Raw genomic sequence first — 16,621 nt, forward strand, 5'->3', positions numbered from 1 at the left:
TGTTTTCGTCTTGCGAAGCAAGCCCATAGGGAAATTCGTCTTGTGAAGCAACTCAAAAAACGAAAAACTCTTTTGTCTTGCGCGTTTTTCGTCTTGCGAGGTACCACTGTATTCATCTTGACAAGTAATGTGTTTTTGCATCTTTTGTAAGCTGGCAAGCAAACCCCACAATGTTACCCCAGTTCTGTCACATCTGCGCGGACCATGATGCTGTTCAACCTTGGAAGCGCCTACTGCTTGAGAAGCGAGTACGACAAAGCACGGAAGTGTCTGCACCAGGTGAGTCTTGTGGCATTTTCACTAGGGGAAACCACCCAAATACAACAAACTGTAATATCATGGTCCCACAAGTTGTTCTGATAGTTTTCCTTGTCGAAGCACAAGGTTTTCTCACCCACGGTAACCAAACGTTAACCTGTGATGGACTGGAAAAACAACACTTTTAATCATAAAAAGGAATCGGCACCAGGGATTTTTAAGTTGGAAAAATCCTTTGTCTCCCAAATGACAAAGCAATGCTTCGTTCAGAAGACAGAAAGCCACTGCCTCTAGCAAAGTTTTTTTGCATTTGCAATAATTTAAGGCACAGTCTAAAGTGGAGGGCTTTCTTTCATACATTAATTCAACTTTTTATGTTTTTATTTTGGTATAAGGCTGCCTCACTGATTCATCCGAAGGAGATCCCACCCGAGGCCATCTTGCTGGCTGTATACCTTGAACTTCAGAATGGTAAGTTGCAAACCCAAATCTTCCTGAATGTACATTGCTATTTCTTGATATGGCTTCATGTGGAAGAAAGTCTGTAAAACAAAAGGTTTAGAAGTCGTGTGTGACTTTCAGAACCCCTACCACAGCCCAAGCACCTTGGATTATATTCGCCTGACAGAAAGGCTCGTCTGTGGAAAAGGGAGGGTTGTTTTTGGCACTCACTCCCCTAACTCTGTGGAAGGCTATTTAGAGTAACACAAAATCTATATTTTAAGTCTGAAATTGTTTTCTAGGAAACACACAGCTGGCACTGCAGATCATCAAAAGAAACCAGCTTCTTCCTACAGTGAAAATGCTCTCTGAGATGCGGAAGAGGCCTGTGTTTCAGCCAACACACCTGGTCCAGCCTATTCAAATGCCTGCATTCACCTCTGCTCAGAGGAAGTGAAGAAGCTGCGGTGAAAATTGGCCCTTTGAGGGACCACTTGGAAATTTTGTAATTATATATATATATATAAACATTTGTGGTACCTGCATATGATGTTCTGAAGTGTGTTGGTTTGAATTTTTAATTAAAACAAACAAAAAAATATCATACTGTAGATTCTTTTTATCCCTTTCTCCAGCATTCGTTCTGCTTGTCAGTTGCGTGGCTTGGCACTTGTGATGCTGTATAATTAAAAGATACAGAGCAGACATACAGATCTCAAAAGATTTGGCTGCACTGTATGTATAGAGTAGCTCTTTGGACCTTTCCCCCCCCATCTACTTAGGAGGCATGAAATACACCTTTTCATGCTTTTGCTGCATGCCTAAGTAGGTTTACCTTGTATATATGGTATGAGCCCACGCAGATCAAGGTGTTAGCTCTGCTCTGTTAGCATTGCCTTGTTGCATTCAGGAGGATTAAGTTACGGTATGACCAAACTGTACCTGCAGCTAGCTGAATACCCCACCACATTGGGGTGCCTGCTGGTAAAACACTTTCCATCATAGAAGTGCAGGGCTTTTCCTAGAGAGGATGCATTAAAGCACATTAACTAGAAAAAAAACATCAGTTCTTCAAGAGTAGACTGTTAGCAAGAGGTAGCAAGTAATAGGCTAACCTGCTTTCCAGCGTTGAGTCCATATGAATTTGCTGATGTGAAGCTAACACTATCCTTGTTGGTTTTTGGTATACATGCATTTGAAAGAAGGGTGGGGAGAAATGGAAGACAAACCACAATTGAAGTGAAACTCACATTTATTTGATTAAACAAAAATAAAATAAACTGCATAGAAACATTTTAAAGTCCAGAGAGAGAATGACTTTGTTTTAAGGCTGCCAGTAGCTGATACATTGTCCCCTTGCTACATCCTTCAGCCTTCTCCATGGACCACAAAGATACATTCAGAAGCCTCCATTAAAAACACGCAAGTTCTAACTTTATTTTTTTTAGCCCGTTTAAACAAAGCTTGTGCCTCACCTGTTCTGCTGAGCTCTGCAACTTTGGAGCTCAGAACACCAGCTGACCGAATCTTAAAAAGAATACAGGGCTTCAGCTGAAGGAAGGAAATAATTGTCTCGACCAAATCAAGCTATACACAATGCCCATATTTGTATTGTGGGACTTTAGCTAGGCTGCTTACCTGGAAGCAGACAGCAGAGATTTATTAAAAAGCAACTGGCTCTAGGACTGGTGTACTTCCCTGCTCTCATTCGGGGGGGGGGGGGTGTCAAATCCCATGTATCCAAAGCCACCCCTACAGTATGTAATAGCACCGGTGGTTTTTGCACCCACAACAGGAGGGTTTGCAATTCAAAGGTAAGGCCCCTTCTCGAGCTGAGAGTGAAATCTCTATCCTACGGACCATGGGGTGCCCTTTAAAGGGACCATAGGACTGTCCTAAAATTAAATTTCTTGCTTGAGCAAAGATTCACAAAGATCAAGGTCTACTATATAGCCAATGGAGGAATTTAGTCTGCAGAGGGTATGTCCCCGTCCCCCCCCCATACTGATTTTTTTTTAACATGTTCTCTTTGGTCTTAGACCACCCACTTTGTGTTTAGGCATAGAAAAAAACCGGACATGCTTTAAAAAAAAAATATTATCAAGGACCATTGCCTTAACTGTTTAGAAATGTACCACCATCTAAATAGATGCACAACAGGTGAGGCACAATACAAGAAATATCACATAGAGTAAGAAGAGTCACCCCCACAAGCTTGGGTGACTTTGCGCACATTAACTATTTTTTTAAAATGTCATAAGGGGAAGAGACTAAAACCAAGAAGCTCTCCCTGGGAAAGAATCTACATAGACTTGAGAAATATTCTGTAACGCTACAAAAGAATTTTTCTAGTTTGGCGGCTTAAAGAACGCCATCTATTCTACTACATACACTTAACATTCAGTCACCAAAGCTCTCTTGACAAAGGAGCTACAAACAAAATTAAAAGGCAACCTGAGTTTGTACGTTGATACAATCATTGAAGAGGTCTAAGACCATGCAGGTACAACAAAGCTTTCTTTATTAAAAAAAATTCTTCCTGAAGAACCATTACTGGTTAAACAATGATGGGGGGGGGGGGAGAGAGAACCAATACCATCCCAATCTTACCAAGCTCAACATAGCATGATCTCTAGTGGTGGTCTGTACCCACTGGAGTCATTATCCAAGTCTCATTTCTCCAATCCCACTTATAAGAAAGACAGAGGAAGAGGCAAAGATTTAGGAGATGCAATCACAGCAATCCATCGTGTGCTTCTATTCTAGCTTTGCTGTTAAATATGGAAAACAAGGGAAGAGACAGTCCAGTCTAAACTACCTTTGGTGTGAGCATCTTAACACTGCCAAAATGTCCTGTTCCAAAAATTAACAGAATAACCCACAATCTCATTCCCGTCCTGTCACATATAATCATTTTGAAATGTAGGAGAGTATTACTTCCTTTCATACATTCTCAACGGATAATGAGAGTTTTCCTGGCAGGCGTATCAGGTCTCCACAAGATTGTTTTCTAACAAACTAACCAGTAGATATCAGCAAACAGAGTTTTTCCCTCTAGCAGAGAGACCTGTAATCACAAGAACTATGCAAGACCCAATTTACTGACCAGTCCACTGTGTCTTAATACTGAAAGATGGGGAGGGATTGTGACTTATAAAGACCAGTTAATGGCGAAGGGTTATCGGTTTGTTTGCCTGAGATTTCCAAAGTGTCTCTTATACTTTTAAGTGTGGCCATCGGGGTGGGGTGGGGGTTGTACCACCCTGGTTTAATGCTATTTGTGGTCAATCCCTTTTCTCCTCGTGGTGGAAAACCATTTTCTTCTATGACATTCTGGTGCTAAATTTGAGGTAGATACTGTGCTTCTTTCATCAAAGTGAGGTAGAACTTTAAATTCTACTTTTTTAGGCATCTAGTACCACAGCAAACTGGGTTCTGCTGGTTTCCTGAGGACTCAAGGACCAAAAACAGTGTTTGTCTAACGCAAGTACCAGTGTTAACTTTTTACACAGTCCAAACTGTGTGTATGTCTAAACATCATCTTTTCTTACTTTTTAATACCCTATTACCTTTTGGCACCTTTGGATATGCTTACGTAAAAAAACAACAAACCACACACACACACACAAAACACAATTCCACACAAAAAATGCTTTGGCACTTCTTAATTTAAATCAGAACTAAACATAGGAATCTCCTGATCTTCAAAAGAAATCTTGAGATATGGCTAAAATCAAGCAGAGACCTCTCCTCTTTAATAAATTAATATTGGCTTAACTAACTAAAACAGGCCACACCAATCTCTTGCAATGCCGTAAGGAAATGTCCCCCTTGATCCCAGATCTCATTAGGTTTAGGGAGAACATATTTTTAATATATTTTAGGTCTCCATGGCAACCTCCACTTATAGTATTCCTTTGATGGTTTCCCCAAATAAGTTATACTTAAGGGTACCAAAGTTTGCCACCTGAAGTACTGCTGCTCAGCACCATGACTTCCTACTGGGCTTTCAGCATCAACTAAAAAGACTATTTAGCAGGATATTTGATTCATAAAGCTTAATCAGGAGTGTAGCGATAATTTGATGGAGAATGCATTTGGGACGGGGGGGGGGGAGGGAGTTGCAATTTATAACAGCTCAAATTCAAGTGTTTAGTGCACAAAATTTAGAAAGCATTTAAAAAACATATTTTGCCTAAACCAGGTTTACTAGCTCAGAAGACTTATACAAAGCACATGTTTGTAGCTTGCAGCTTACGCACTTTTTGGTAGCCCTGCTTTGTACTTGAGTTCTGTGTCTGGATTGCTGTATAAAGCCCATGAACATGCAAACAGATGGAGTTTAAATCCTGTCACTTATATACCCAATAAAAACCCAAACCCCTAAGGGGCATTTTATGTTGGCATTAAATGTTTCCTGTATTATTACACTACTTAGCTTCATAGCGTTATAAACACTCCTATGTCAGAAGTACACTAATACTTTAGGTGAGGTAACATGTGCTTAGCACTACACCAACTGCAGTTACTGACAGGAGTCACTCAGGGTAGCCAAACAGCAGCATTTTAAAAATAAAACATTTCGATATGCAAGCTGAATGTGTTTATCAGATGCTTCCCCCCACCCCACCCTGGATGAACTGCGGATATCTTGATCCACCAGTAGAAGTAGTGTATTTATGGAAGAACGACACACCATTTCTTTCCTACAAGTAAAGAGATTTCTGGCTTCTCCAAGCTTGTGCAGCAAATAACATACAAAAGTCACAAAGCTCAAAACACTATTCCGCTACCTAACAGTTTTACACAGCAAAATGGGATGGCACAGCACAGAGAACTTTTACTCAACAAAAAAAGTAGCTTATTTTAAGAGAAGCCCATCCAAAAGCAAATAGGGTAACATTAATAGAAGGAAGACAAACACTTGCCTTACAGACACACACACACATGGGATTCTGCCAACTCAAAAATTAAAGCTTTTTAACCAGTTATCTTTGGTAGCTAGATCAGGAAGGCTAACCTTACTTCTCAACTTGAGTCCCAAGTAAAATGCTCTAATCTGCAATGCCTTCGAACGTCATACGCCAGCCTCATGTGAAGCACGAAATCAAGCATGAAATCTCCAGCGGCACTGCATGGAACCAACACACCTCCAATTTAGACAACAATTTCTGACGTAATGTGATGAGCAGTTAAATGGCAAGTCTTCTATTAAAAGCACACAGATTACCCTTTTCCAGACGAAAACATGGTATTTTGGTGTACATAGAGGGGGCAGAAAACCTTCCAAGCATGATGCAAGGGATTCTTGAAGAAGTGGCACAAAATGTACAGTTGTGGTTACAGTGCCACTGACAGATTGCTTAGTCCATGCCCCCATCTCCACTCAACTATGCTTTGCAACTAACCAGCTACGTAGTGTGTGGACATCCTCAGACGTCACAACATCAGGCCCACTACAAAAGAGGAGGGGAGGAAATGAGAACCAAAGTAAATTTCACTGCCAAGGATGCGATGGTTCTCAGTGACTGTAGAGAACAGTTTCCCACTTTAAACTATCTCAGCTCTTTTTTGAAAAAACAACCCAGTATCCTAACAGGCTTTGATGCACTCTCTTCAGAGATGCTGGTATTGGCTAAAAGGAAAGGCAATGTTTCGAACTAACCTGATTAAACCTATTATAAACATTAGAGTTCAGACACTCACCAATTCTACATTCTTCCTGGACCATCCAAATTTGCTGGGGGAAGGGATGCAAGTTTTCTGAATTTTGTCGGCTACAGTTCAATGGAAAGACAAAACTCAAGCTTCCTGTTTCTAAAAGTTAGTTTCTAAGAAAATACGCAAAGTGCAACTCACAACATCTTTGTTAGTACTGAAATCCCTAGAAAATTTTAATTATTTTTTTTTAAATTGCCAATAATGGGCATATGGTAGAGCATTCGTATACAATAACTGGACCACATTTCAGCCTTCATGTGACATCAGTACAGCTTATTTCTTCCTCAGTAATAACGAAGGATAGATACAAAAAAACTACAAAGTCTCGTCACTATGCCAGAAACATCCACCTTATTAATATTTTGGATTTCCAACTAGGATTCTAGTTGAGACACAAACGAAACAGGACAGATATGTCTCCTGAGATAACCTTAGCAAAGGGAATAGCTACAATCCCACCACACACTTGCTCAAGAGTAAGCCCCACGGTGGCCAATGAGGCTTGCTCCCAAATATCTGTATATAGAGGAATGTACAGTGTTAAGGTGAGAACTGGAAAGTTCAACAGGACAACATGGAGGAATTGCATTCCTATGGTTCGGTACTAAACCTGAAATCTGGAGCTTATTGGAGAAGTCTAAGAATCTCACCTCTCTCAGTGCTAAATTTTGTGGCTGATTAAATTCAAGGAACTCGTAGTTTTGCTTTAAGATACTGCACCCCATTTCACATGGCATTCTTTGGCGCTGGAACAAATGAGGTAGGTTTTAGGGTGGTTCTCTTTCTGTACACTATCTTGTCCCTGAGAGAGGGAGCTACATGGGTGTCCTGGCAAGATGAATTTCCAAGAAGAGGAGCTTTATGAAAAGCTCAGATTTTGTTACTACAGTCTCTCTTCCTTCACCCAAGTGCGACTGAAACACCCTGAATCTCCAAAGTTCCGTTGTTTATATCTGAACAATTATAAATGTCTAGAGGCACGAACTAGGCTTGGTTTCTAAAAAGTAAATTCTTCCAGCGCATGCCTTCAAAACACAACATTCGGCCCAAGCTCACTGCCTTTCCATGTGTATTGTAACAGAGAGCTATGTCTATATCTAGAGAGAGAGAAACAGAGCGCACAGACAAAAATATATCTTTTTATAAAGAACTGGGGGGGGGGGGGGGAGAGAAAGGCTATGAGAGAAACACACGGTCAAATGGAAGCCCTCGCGCACCTTTCGAGAATAAGTGGCACCAAAGCTACGATCCAGAGATTTTGACAGAAGCCACTTTCCCTCGAGGCTTCCCCCACACACATTCACCCGCACACCCAGGCAGCACCTCCTCATGCTGCCTTGGAGGTAAAACTTCTAAATGTTTCCAAGTTTGGAGAGCAGCTTGCCCAGCAGTGAGGAGGGAAAGGAAGGCTGCTCCCAGAGGTCCCACATACAAGGAGGACATTTACCACGTGCGTCTTTGGACCCGTGTCCAAAGCCACCAAATAAAGAGAAGCTAAACATATTCATAACGCCTTGTGCATTTTCCTAAGCAGCTTCCTTTTGTGTTGTGGGGTTACTGCATTTTTCTTTTACAAAAAAATAATAATACATGCAAAACAGCGAATACCAATGAAGAAGAACCTGGGCTTCCCTCCCTGGCCCAGGGAATCCCATCCCACTTGCAAAAAAAAAGGCCAAAGCCTTTTGGAAACGACGACTCTTTTAACGCTGAACAGTATGTCAAATGCACTGAGGTATTAAAAAGAAAATAAACGAGAACATGGAACAAGTTCTCTGCTGCAGCAGCATCTAAAAACAGGACCCCTTCACCGCCGCCATAAAACAAAACAACTCCCCACAGTATGGTCAGAACAAAAAAATTAAAAATACCTAAAAACTACCGATTTTCTTTCTTTCTTCTTTTTAAAGATGAGAGTGTGTGCCTTTTTGGCAGAGTCTACAGGATTTGCTGCCCAAACCAGCTAGCGTGCACAAAACCATGAATGCCCCCACATCTGGGGGTGGGGTGGGGAGTAGTAGTAGTTTAATTTTATGCTGCACTGTGTATACTGTGGAGGTAAAAGGAACACAAATATAATGAGGTAGATAAAAGTACATTCATCTATAAAAAAAATTAAAGATGAGGTAGGTTTGAAACTAACGTTGCAATTTGTGTGTGTGTGTGTTTGTGTGTTTTCTTAAAAGGATTTTCCCTGAGACAGTTTTCTTCTTAAGTATAGATTAAAGACAGATCAGAAGACGAGTATGCGATTGTTTCCAAAGTCAACCACAACAATCATGCCATCTGGGGTGACTGTTATACCTGAAGGACGGTCCATCTGACCAAAGCCACTTCCCTGAGTGCCAAATTTGCATAAAAAGCTGCCATTCGGCTCAAATATCTGCACGCGGTGGTTCCTGGAATCTGCCACAATGATTCGGCCTTCCTGGTCCACGGCCACACCTTGCGGGCGCAGAAACTGGCCGTTGCTTGTGCCTTCGGAGCCAAGGAAGCGGGCCGACTGACAGTCGGGGTGTATGACCAGGAGACGGTGATTGTTGAAATCCGTCACGACCAGGTGGCCTTCGTGATTGAACGTCACTCCTCTCGGGGAATCAAAGTGCTTCCAGAGTGCCCCTTCAAAACCGTACTTGTTCAGGAACACTCCGTCAGGCCCAAAGAGCTGAACCCGATGGTTCCTCGTGTCGGACACCAGGATTTTGCCCTCGGAGTTCACTGCCACATCCCACGGGTAATTGAACTGCCCGTTCTTGGTTCCTTTCTCCCCGAACTTCAGAATGAACTGGCCGTCAAAGGTGAAGATCTGGATGCGATGATTGTCCTTGTCGGCCACGACAATCCGCCGCGAGGAGTCGGAGGCCACGCCGGCAGGCCTGTCAAACTGGCCGGGCCTGGAGCCCAAGGTGCCAAACTTGTGGTGGAAGGCGCCGCAAGGCTTAAAGACCTGGATGCGGTTGTTGCTGCGGTCGGCGACGATGATGTAGCCTTCCTTATCCACACTAACGCCCCAGGGGCGGCACAGCTTGCCCTCGCTATCCCCCTCGCTGGCAAAACAGAGCCCCGGAAGCCCGATGCCAACATAGCTGCGCCCTGACTTGACGGTGACTTTGAACGGGCTGTTTTCTATGTGCTGGTTGCACATCATGACCGAAATCAGGTGCTCCCCTTCCATCTGCGGCCTGTAATTGACGATGTAGGTTCCATTCTGCTGGTCGCTAATATCTGCCCCAAAGAGATTTCCATCCGGCCCCATGACCACGGCAGAGATCATGTCTCCCCCAGAAAGACGCGTCTCCCCGTCGTGGTCATAGCCGATCACTGTGAAAGAGGCCACTTTGCCCTGCAGTGCCCGCTTGAGACCTTCTCCAGTGGCTTTGGTCAGAGGAGCGAAGGCCCCGCTGCTGACAAACCCCATAGACTTGATGGCCATATACAATGCCTGATCAGGAGGAGTGAACATGACCCTGTCGTCCTCTTGGGGCTGCAGGAAGCCTCGGACGTTCTTCAGCTCCTGCACCTGAGCAAGCATCCGGTCGCGAGCCAGGAGGATATCCATGCTCCGACCTTCCTCAAGGACCTGCTGCACTGCGCTGATGGTGTTGTCCAACTTGTTTAGATTCTGACGCAGTTTCTCAACCTGCAGGTAGAGGGACTTGGCTTTCACTTGGCGGATTTTCTCCACCTAAAACGAAGGTAACACAGAGACACAATTTGTACGCTGTTTGAGAAGTATCTGACAAGTTTGTTAGAAAGCATGTCAAATTTCTGCTCAAATAGATCTAGGGCTGCTCTTTGGTCCAAGGCCAGGGCCTACCTTATTTTATTAATGTACTCCTCTGAGTCTCTGTCCTCCTCCATTATGGCAGCCACTTTCCCACCTTTGTGGGTTTTCATATTGCCTTTGGTCGTGTCGGTGTCTGAGGCCTCCTCTGAAGCCTCAAACAAAGCTCCATCTATTTCCTGAAGATCTAAACTTGCAGATTTACTTTTTGGTCCCCATATTCCTTGGATCATCACCTTACCTAGGCTGTATAAAACTTTTTGATTAGATATCAATAGGATCCACTCTGCTTAGATTTTGTCTTGGGGCGATTGGAGACACAGAATTATGCCGCCATTTTGTTTTCCAGCTAGCTATGCCCCCCGCCCAGACACAGTTATGCATCCTTTGTCTCTAGGATATCATAAATGCTGTTGGCAGCTTGAGCTGTGTATTTAAGATGTTAAAGGAAAGAAGAATTCTGATGTGTTGACAAATGCACCTCGGTTAACAGAAATCATCTCTTTCTCTGCAATAATGGTAGGCATGATGGTGAGGAAAATGTTTAGGGGGTTGCTGAATGTTTGTGGCATTCCCGCCTCCAGACACTCAAAAATATCTATATTGTCCCATTAAAACTACCCCCTCATGTAGATGTGAAAGCTCAGGTACTTGAGAGAAAAGGACGAGATGGGTACACTCTCAGATTACATTTATGCCTATTATGTGTAACATATTAGATGTTGCCCCAGTTAAGACGTAACATGTTAGATATGTTACCACAAAGATATACCTAGCACGCTGTGTATTTAGGGAAAGAGAAAGACATTTTAAAGTTGGGTTGGGGTAAAATTACTCTCCTACCTGCCCGAAGTCACTATAATCAGGAAAATCACCTATACACAGCCCAGGGGTGCCAACTATAGGGGGCTCTGAGCACCCACAAAAAGTTTGTTGTGGGTGCTCAGCCTCCTGAAGCACCAGAAGTCATATCTGAGGCCTCGAGACACGTCAGAGATGCTGTCTGTGAGGCCTTGCAAGACCTCAGAACCTGATGTCTGGTGCTACCAGAATTCAAGTTCTGAGGCAGGGGTGGCACGTGTGACATTGTGATGTCATGACGTCACACTCACTGGGCACCCATAACCTGGGGCCCAAGTAGATTCATTTGATACAGCCTAATATGATAGCCCAAAATAGAATTTAAAAAAAAATTTCAGCCCTGCTAGTTTTATTTACAAGCCACGCAAGGGGCTTAAAAGGAAAGTTAATTACACAGGGTTTCACACTCAAAGAACAGAGAAGTAGTTTGTCTGTGGCAAGAATACATGGCTTTGTAGCGTTCAGAATTTGCTGTAAAAACTAAAGTACATTTCACATTTTGGGGGCGGGCTATAGCTCTATATACCGTATTTTTTGCTCTATGAGACTCACTTTTTCCCTCCTAAAAAGTAAAGGGAAATGTGTGTGCGTCTTATGGAGCGAATGCAGGCTGCACAGCTATCCCAGAAGCCAGAACAGCAGACTTCCGGGTTGGCGCCATCGCCGAATGGCGGACTCCCTCCGAGCTCCGGAGGGAGTCGGCTCGGCAGGGGCTGGGTCCTACCGCGCCGGCGACGCGGGGACCCTTAAAAACCACGGGCACGGGGCCCGTGGACATGGGGACTCGGCTGGTACCGTCAGCGCCCTCCCGACTCGTGAAGGAGCCTTTTTAAAGGCTACGGATCGGGTGCCTGGGAGTGGCGTGGTACTTTGAGTCTATCGCTTCCCCTGCCGAGTGCAGCCGCATGCCATTCGTCGGAGAGCGCTGGCTTCTTCCATTTGAAATTCGGACATTTAACAAAAACCCGTGAGTAATTGGGTAACCGGGTACAAAAGGAGGAAAAAAAAAAGGAATTTTTTTTTTTCGGATTCGGCACGAGCGGGGGGGATCTAAAAAGGAAGTCAGTCCCCTCCCTGATTGTAAACATGCTAAAACAAGGACTGAGAAACCAAGATCAATTCAGAAGTTTATTGCTGATTAAAAATACCAAATTCCACGATGGAATCATTACAAGAATTGTGCTGGAGGAGAGTCGAGGGTGAGAGGGAAAAGGCAACCCCCCCCCCCCCGGGAACCGGGGCGATTCAGAGAACCTGGTGGAGAGAGATGGAGAGTTTGACAGCTGTCAAAGTAGCTGTCAAATCTTGAGAATATAAAGAGGACTTTGCTACAAGTATTTTGCTGGTTAATTTTGATACAATTGGATATAAATATGGATACAAAATGTCGGGTGGAAAAAGAAACAACAATTTGACTTTTGGATGAGAGGACACAAAGTTATTGCAATCCCTCTAGAGGGGCTTTGGGACATTACAAGCGGCGTATATGGAAAACTACTCTGGGATGTGTACTACTGGTCTTAGCTCCTGGGAAAGTAGCAAAACTGAAATATTTGTTTTGTCTACAGAGGTGACAACACAATAGAATCTTTCTATTTAAGTAAGCTCCTGAATAACAAACCTCTGTAGTGATACTAGATTTCAGAATAAGAATGGTTTTGCAGCTGAACAAGACAGAAACCTGAGAAAGTAAGAAACAAAAGAGTAAAGGACCAACTACGCCACGGCAAGAACAATGGGAGGAGTAACAATGATCAAGGGAAATTAAAGGCCTCGATTAGACTGGACTTTTGAAATTAAACATCATCAAAACAAGTAAATTTAAAGAAAACCGGCAAGATGAATTGAGAAAGTTTGGCTGTGGACTTGAGACCTCCAGGCCGACAACATACAGACTGATGGACATAGGGAATCTAAACCGGGGAAGGGAGGGGGAATTCTAGAATCCAAAGGCTATGTAATCAACTTCTGGAACCTTCTTCTATTTTCTATCTTTTAAATTTTTTTTTTTTTTTTTTTTATATATAACTTTGGTATTTTGATTTAACAAGTTTTGGAAAAAAAAAAGAAAAGGGGGAATTCGTGGAAGGAAACGGGGTAGATTTTGGGGAAAAAAATCTTTGTTCTATTTTGTTAAAGGTGAGGAGTGATGTTAAGATTGTAATTTAAATTGGCTATTAGGCATAACATATTAGGTTAAATTGGGAATGAGAACTTGTGGAACCAACGTAGGGAAAGGGGAATACAGTCGGGAGGGGAAGGAGGGAGTCCCAGAAAGAAGGTTATGAAAATAAGGGTTTAAAATTGGTCTCTTTTCTTTCTTTTCTTTCTTTATCTTTTCTATTTTCTTTATTCTGTTATTATTGGAAATTTTAATAAATATGATTAAAAAAAAAAAACAGAAGCCAGAACAGCAAGAGGGATTGCTGCTTTCACTGCACAGCGATCCCTCTTGCTGTTCTGGCTTCTGAGATTCAGAATATTTTTTTTCTTGTTTTCCTCCTCCAAAAACTAGGTGCGTCTTGTGGTCTGGTGCGTCTTACAGAGCGAAAAATACGGTACTTCCCGTGTTTAACTTATCAAGGACTGGATGATAGCCAGTTTGGTCAAGCAGAGAATAGGCTGGTTCAGATAGAACATTAAAACCATAGTTTAGCTTTGCATGAATGAACCCAGCTTCTCCCAAGCCCTCTCCTCCTTCAGCACAGCCACACACAGTTCAGAAAGTTTCACTTCCATCTGAAATTAGCCACAACTTGCTGGGTCATCCAAACCTTAACAAATCAGAGTTGCATCTAAATTACTGTTAGTGGAAACAAGACAACGTCAAACTACGGTTTATGCACCTGGCTGGTTTCCATGAACAGTTGAGATCAGTCAGACTTTGCCAAGATTTGGATGACAAGAGAGAAGTAGATCAGCTCATTCATCAGGGCAAGCCTAGCATCATTCCTGCAATACTAACCTATCTTTAATACAGGTGCAGGCAACATGGTGCACTTCCAGAAGTTGTTTTGGACTACAACTCCCATCAGCCCCAGCAAGCACCGGCAATGCTCAGGAACGATGGAACCTGTAGTCCAGCAATGTTGGCATGGCACCATAGTTTAGTGCTTTGTCTGAATTCAGCTACTCTTTCACCGAACTTTTTTTCTTGTTCCTTTTATAGATGGGTAACCATAACACATGTTTATTGTGAAGACAAACAAGAGAACCAGCTGTTTAAACAAGACACAGATCAGCAGGGAATGCCCCGTCCCATTTGCCAAGGGACAATAAAGTGTGCCATTGTGGTTCATGAACCAGATGGCATGCCCTGTGTCTTTTTTCTTTCTTTTTTACCTTCCATAGCAGCTCACATTCCCTTTCTTCTAGGGCCTTCTTGTGTCTAGATGTCACTGCTTTCACTTCAGATTGTACCATTTTTGCCTTCATCTCAACTTGTTCTGCTACAGCTTGGGCCTGCTCAATGCTGAGCTAAAAAGCAAGAGGGAGAGAAAGAAAAAAATAACTTTTAAGTCAATGTGATTCAACAGTAGCACACGGTGGATTTCTCATGCAATACAACTCTTCTAGAACTGAAGCAGAAAGTGACCAATACATCACCAATTCCCACAGCATGGGGCAAAAAGTTCAAGGTTAGTGTGTTCAAGACTTGACCAAGATAACCATCAGGTTTGTCAGTGGAAGAGGGAGGGAGCTTCTACCCATGACCGGGCCAGGCTAGCTTTCTCCAATTCAACACACACACACAGCAAGCAGCTACACACAATCCGTCAGCAAGAAGCTAGTAGAAAGCGCACTGTCAAAAACTGAAAGTCTCGTTTCTTTGGAATGTTTGTAGATTCTTCTTCGCTTTTCAAACTTTTTAAAAGGCGTTGTAGAAGGGGGGGAGTACAAATAGGGCACCATTAGTCTAATTCAGTGGGTTTTTTAGACCTAGGCTTTAACATCTCTTTCAGCCCTCTATCTCCTGCTGTCATCCTCCTCACCCCCCTCCAACTCAATAGCAGCAAGCTGTTTAAAATTGAGAATTGGCTCTCCAATATTTCTTAGGGAACACCCCTAGCCCAATACTACATCAGCTTACAAGACCACCATCATTTTGACAAATGGCAGGCTTCTTGATCTCCTGGACATAATGCACGTTTCCTTCCTTCATTTTCAGAAGTGATTTGAAAACCAGTAGAGAGGTTCGGGTGCCAGAATAGAGCTGGCGGAGAGCCCTGGGTTCAAATCTCCACTCAGACATGAAACTCTCTCTGGGTGACCTTGGCCCAGTCATTACTTCTCAGCCTAGCCTACTCCACAGGGCTGTTGTGAGGATAAAAGAAAGAGAGGAGGACCATAAGCTCTTTGGTAGAAAAGACAGGATATAAACCATGGGTAGGCAAACTAAGGTCCGGGGGCTGGATCCGGCCAAATCGCCTTCTAAATCTGGCCCGTGGATGGTCTGGGAATCAGTTTGTGTTTACATGAGTAGAATGTGTCATTTTATTTAAAATGCATCTCTGGGTTATTTGTGGGGCATAGGAATTTGTTCATTATTTTTTTCAAAATATAGTCTGGCCCCCCCACAAGGTCTGAGGGACAGTGGACTGGCCCACTGCTGGAAAAGTTTGCTGACCCCTTATATACCGTATTTTTTGCTCTATAAGACTCACTTTTTCCCTCCTAAAAAAGTAAGGGGAAATGTTTGTGCGTCTTATGGAACGAATGCAGGCTGCGCAGCTATCCCAGAAGCCAGAACAGCAAGAGGGATTGCTGCTTTCACTGCGCAGTGATCCCTCTTGCTGTTCTGGCTTCTGAGATTCAGAATATATTTTTTCTTGTTTTCCTCCTCCAAAAACTAGGTGCGTCTTGTGGTCTGGTGCGTGTTATGGAGCGAAAAATACGGTAAATGGTTGGTTGTCGTCCCCGTCCCCCCAATTAATAGCCATTACTCAGCAATGCTCCAAGTGCACTGAACAACTTAAGCAACAAAGAGAGCATGAGCTCAGTGCAATGTTTGCTTCCCGCTGCCCCCCGTCCAAAAGAGACAATAATAAAGCTATTATTAATTATTATTATTATTATTATTATTATTATTATTATTATTATACTCCACCCATCTAGCTGGGTTTCCCCAGCCACTCTGGGTGGCTTACAGCACAGCAAGCAAACCATGTGCTTATATAGTGCATTCTTAAGTCAGGCATCTAATATTAACCTTATAAGAAGCGACTGGTGGTTTCAGGTTAATTAGGTACTAGCACTAATTTGAACATTCACACTCTAAGCCTGATGCCTTCTTAGCAGCTTCAGGATCGGGAAAATTAGCCCTAGTCACTTTACTACCAACCCCAGTGCTGAAGATGCAGCTACGCTGACATTTGTTCCTTTGATTATTATAAATTTAAGCTTTAGATTTACGAGCAACGCATGATTAACAAAGGTAGATAAGTAGAATTCACCTGAGGGGAAGAAAGGGTTGAAAACCTACAAGTTCATACCCTTGGGTCTTCTATTGTTTAAGGGGAGAATTTTTTCCAAAGAGAGTGATTTATTGGGGCAGCA

The 16,621-nt window shown here is 43.0% G+C and overlaps 2 protein-coding genes across 8 annotated transcripts in view; one reads left to right on the forward strand and one right to left on the reverse strand.

The window, feature by feature from the left end:
• CNOT10 (CCR4-NOT transcription complex subunit 10) overlaps positions 1–1,244 on the forward strand; it is a 46,141-nt gene extending 44,897 nt beyond the window's left edge. For all 7 annotated transcript variants that reach the window (XM_080974734.1, XM_080974733.1, XM_080974737.1 and 4 more), the window contains exons 17-19: positions 152–279; positions 654–729; positions 1,002–1,244. In XM_080974734.1, coding sequence (XP_080830860.1) covers positions 152–279; positions 654–729; positions 1,002–1,156 — 359 coding nt within the window. In that variant the 3' untranslated portion in view covers positions 1,157–1,244. The remainder of the gene's footprint in view (positions 1–151; positions 280–653; positions 730–1,001) is intronic.
• A 1,552-nt stretch (positions 1,245–2,796) lies between these two features.
• TRIM71 (tripartite motif containing 71) overlaps positions 2,797–16,621 on the reverse strand; it is a 56,738-nt gene continuing 42,913 nt past the window's right edge. Inside the window, exons 3-4 of the mRNA XM_080974659.1 lie at positions 14,408–14,542; positions 2,797–10,105 (exon numbers count right to left, since the gene is read on the reverse strand). Of these exons, the coding sequence (XP_080830785.1) occupies positions 8,654–10,105; positions 14,408–14,542 (1,587 nt within the window). The 3' untranslated portion in view covers positions 2,797–8,653. The remainder of the gene's footprint in view (positions 10,106–14,407; positions 14,543–16,621) is intronic.

This window comes from Podarcis pityusensis (assembly GCF_964106645.2).
Source record: "Podarcis pityusensis genome assembly, chromosome: 12".
Classification (NCBI taxonomy): Eukaryota; Metazoa; Chordata; class Lepidosauria; order Squamata; family Lacertidae; genus Podarcis; species Podarcis pityusensis.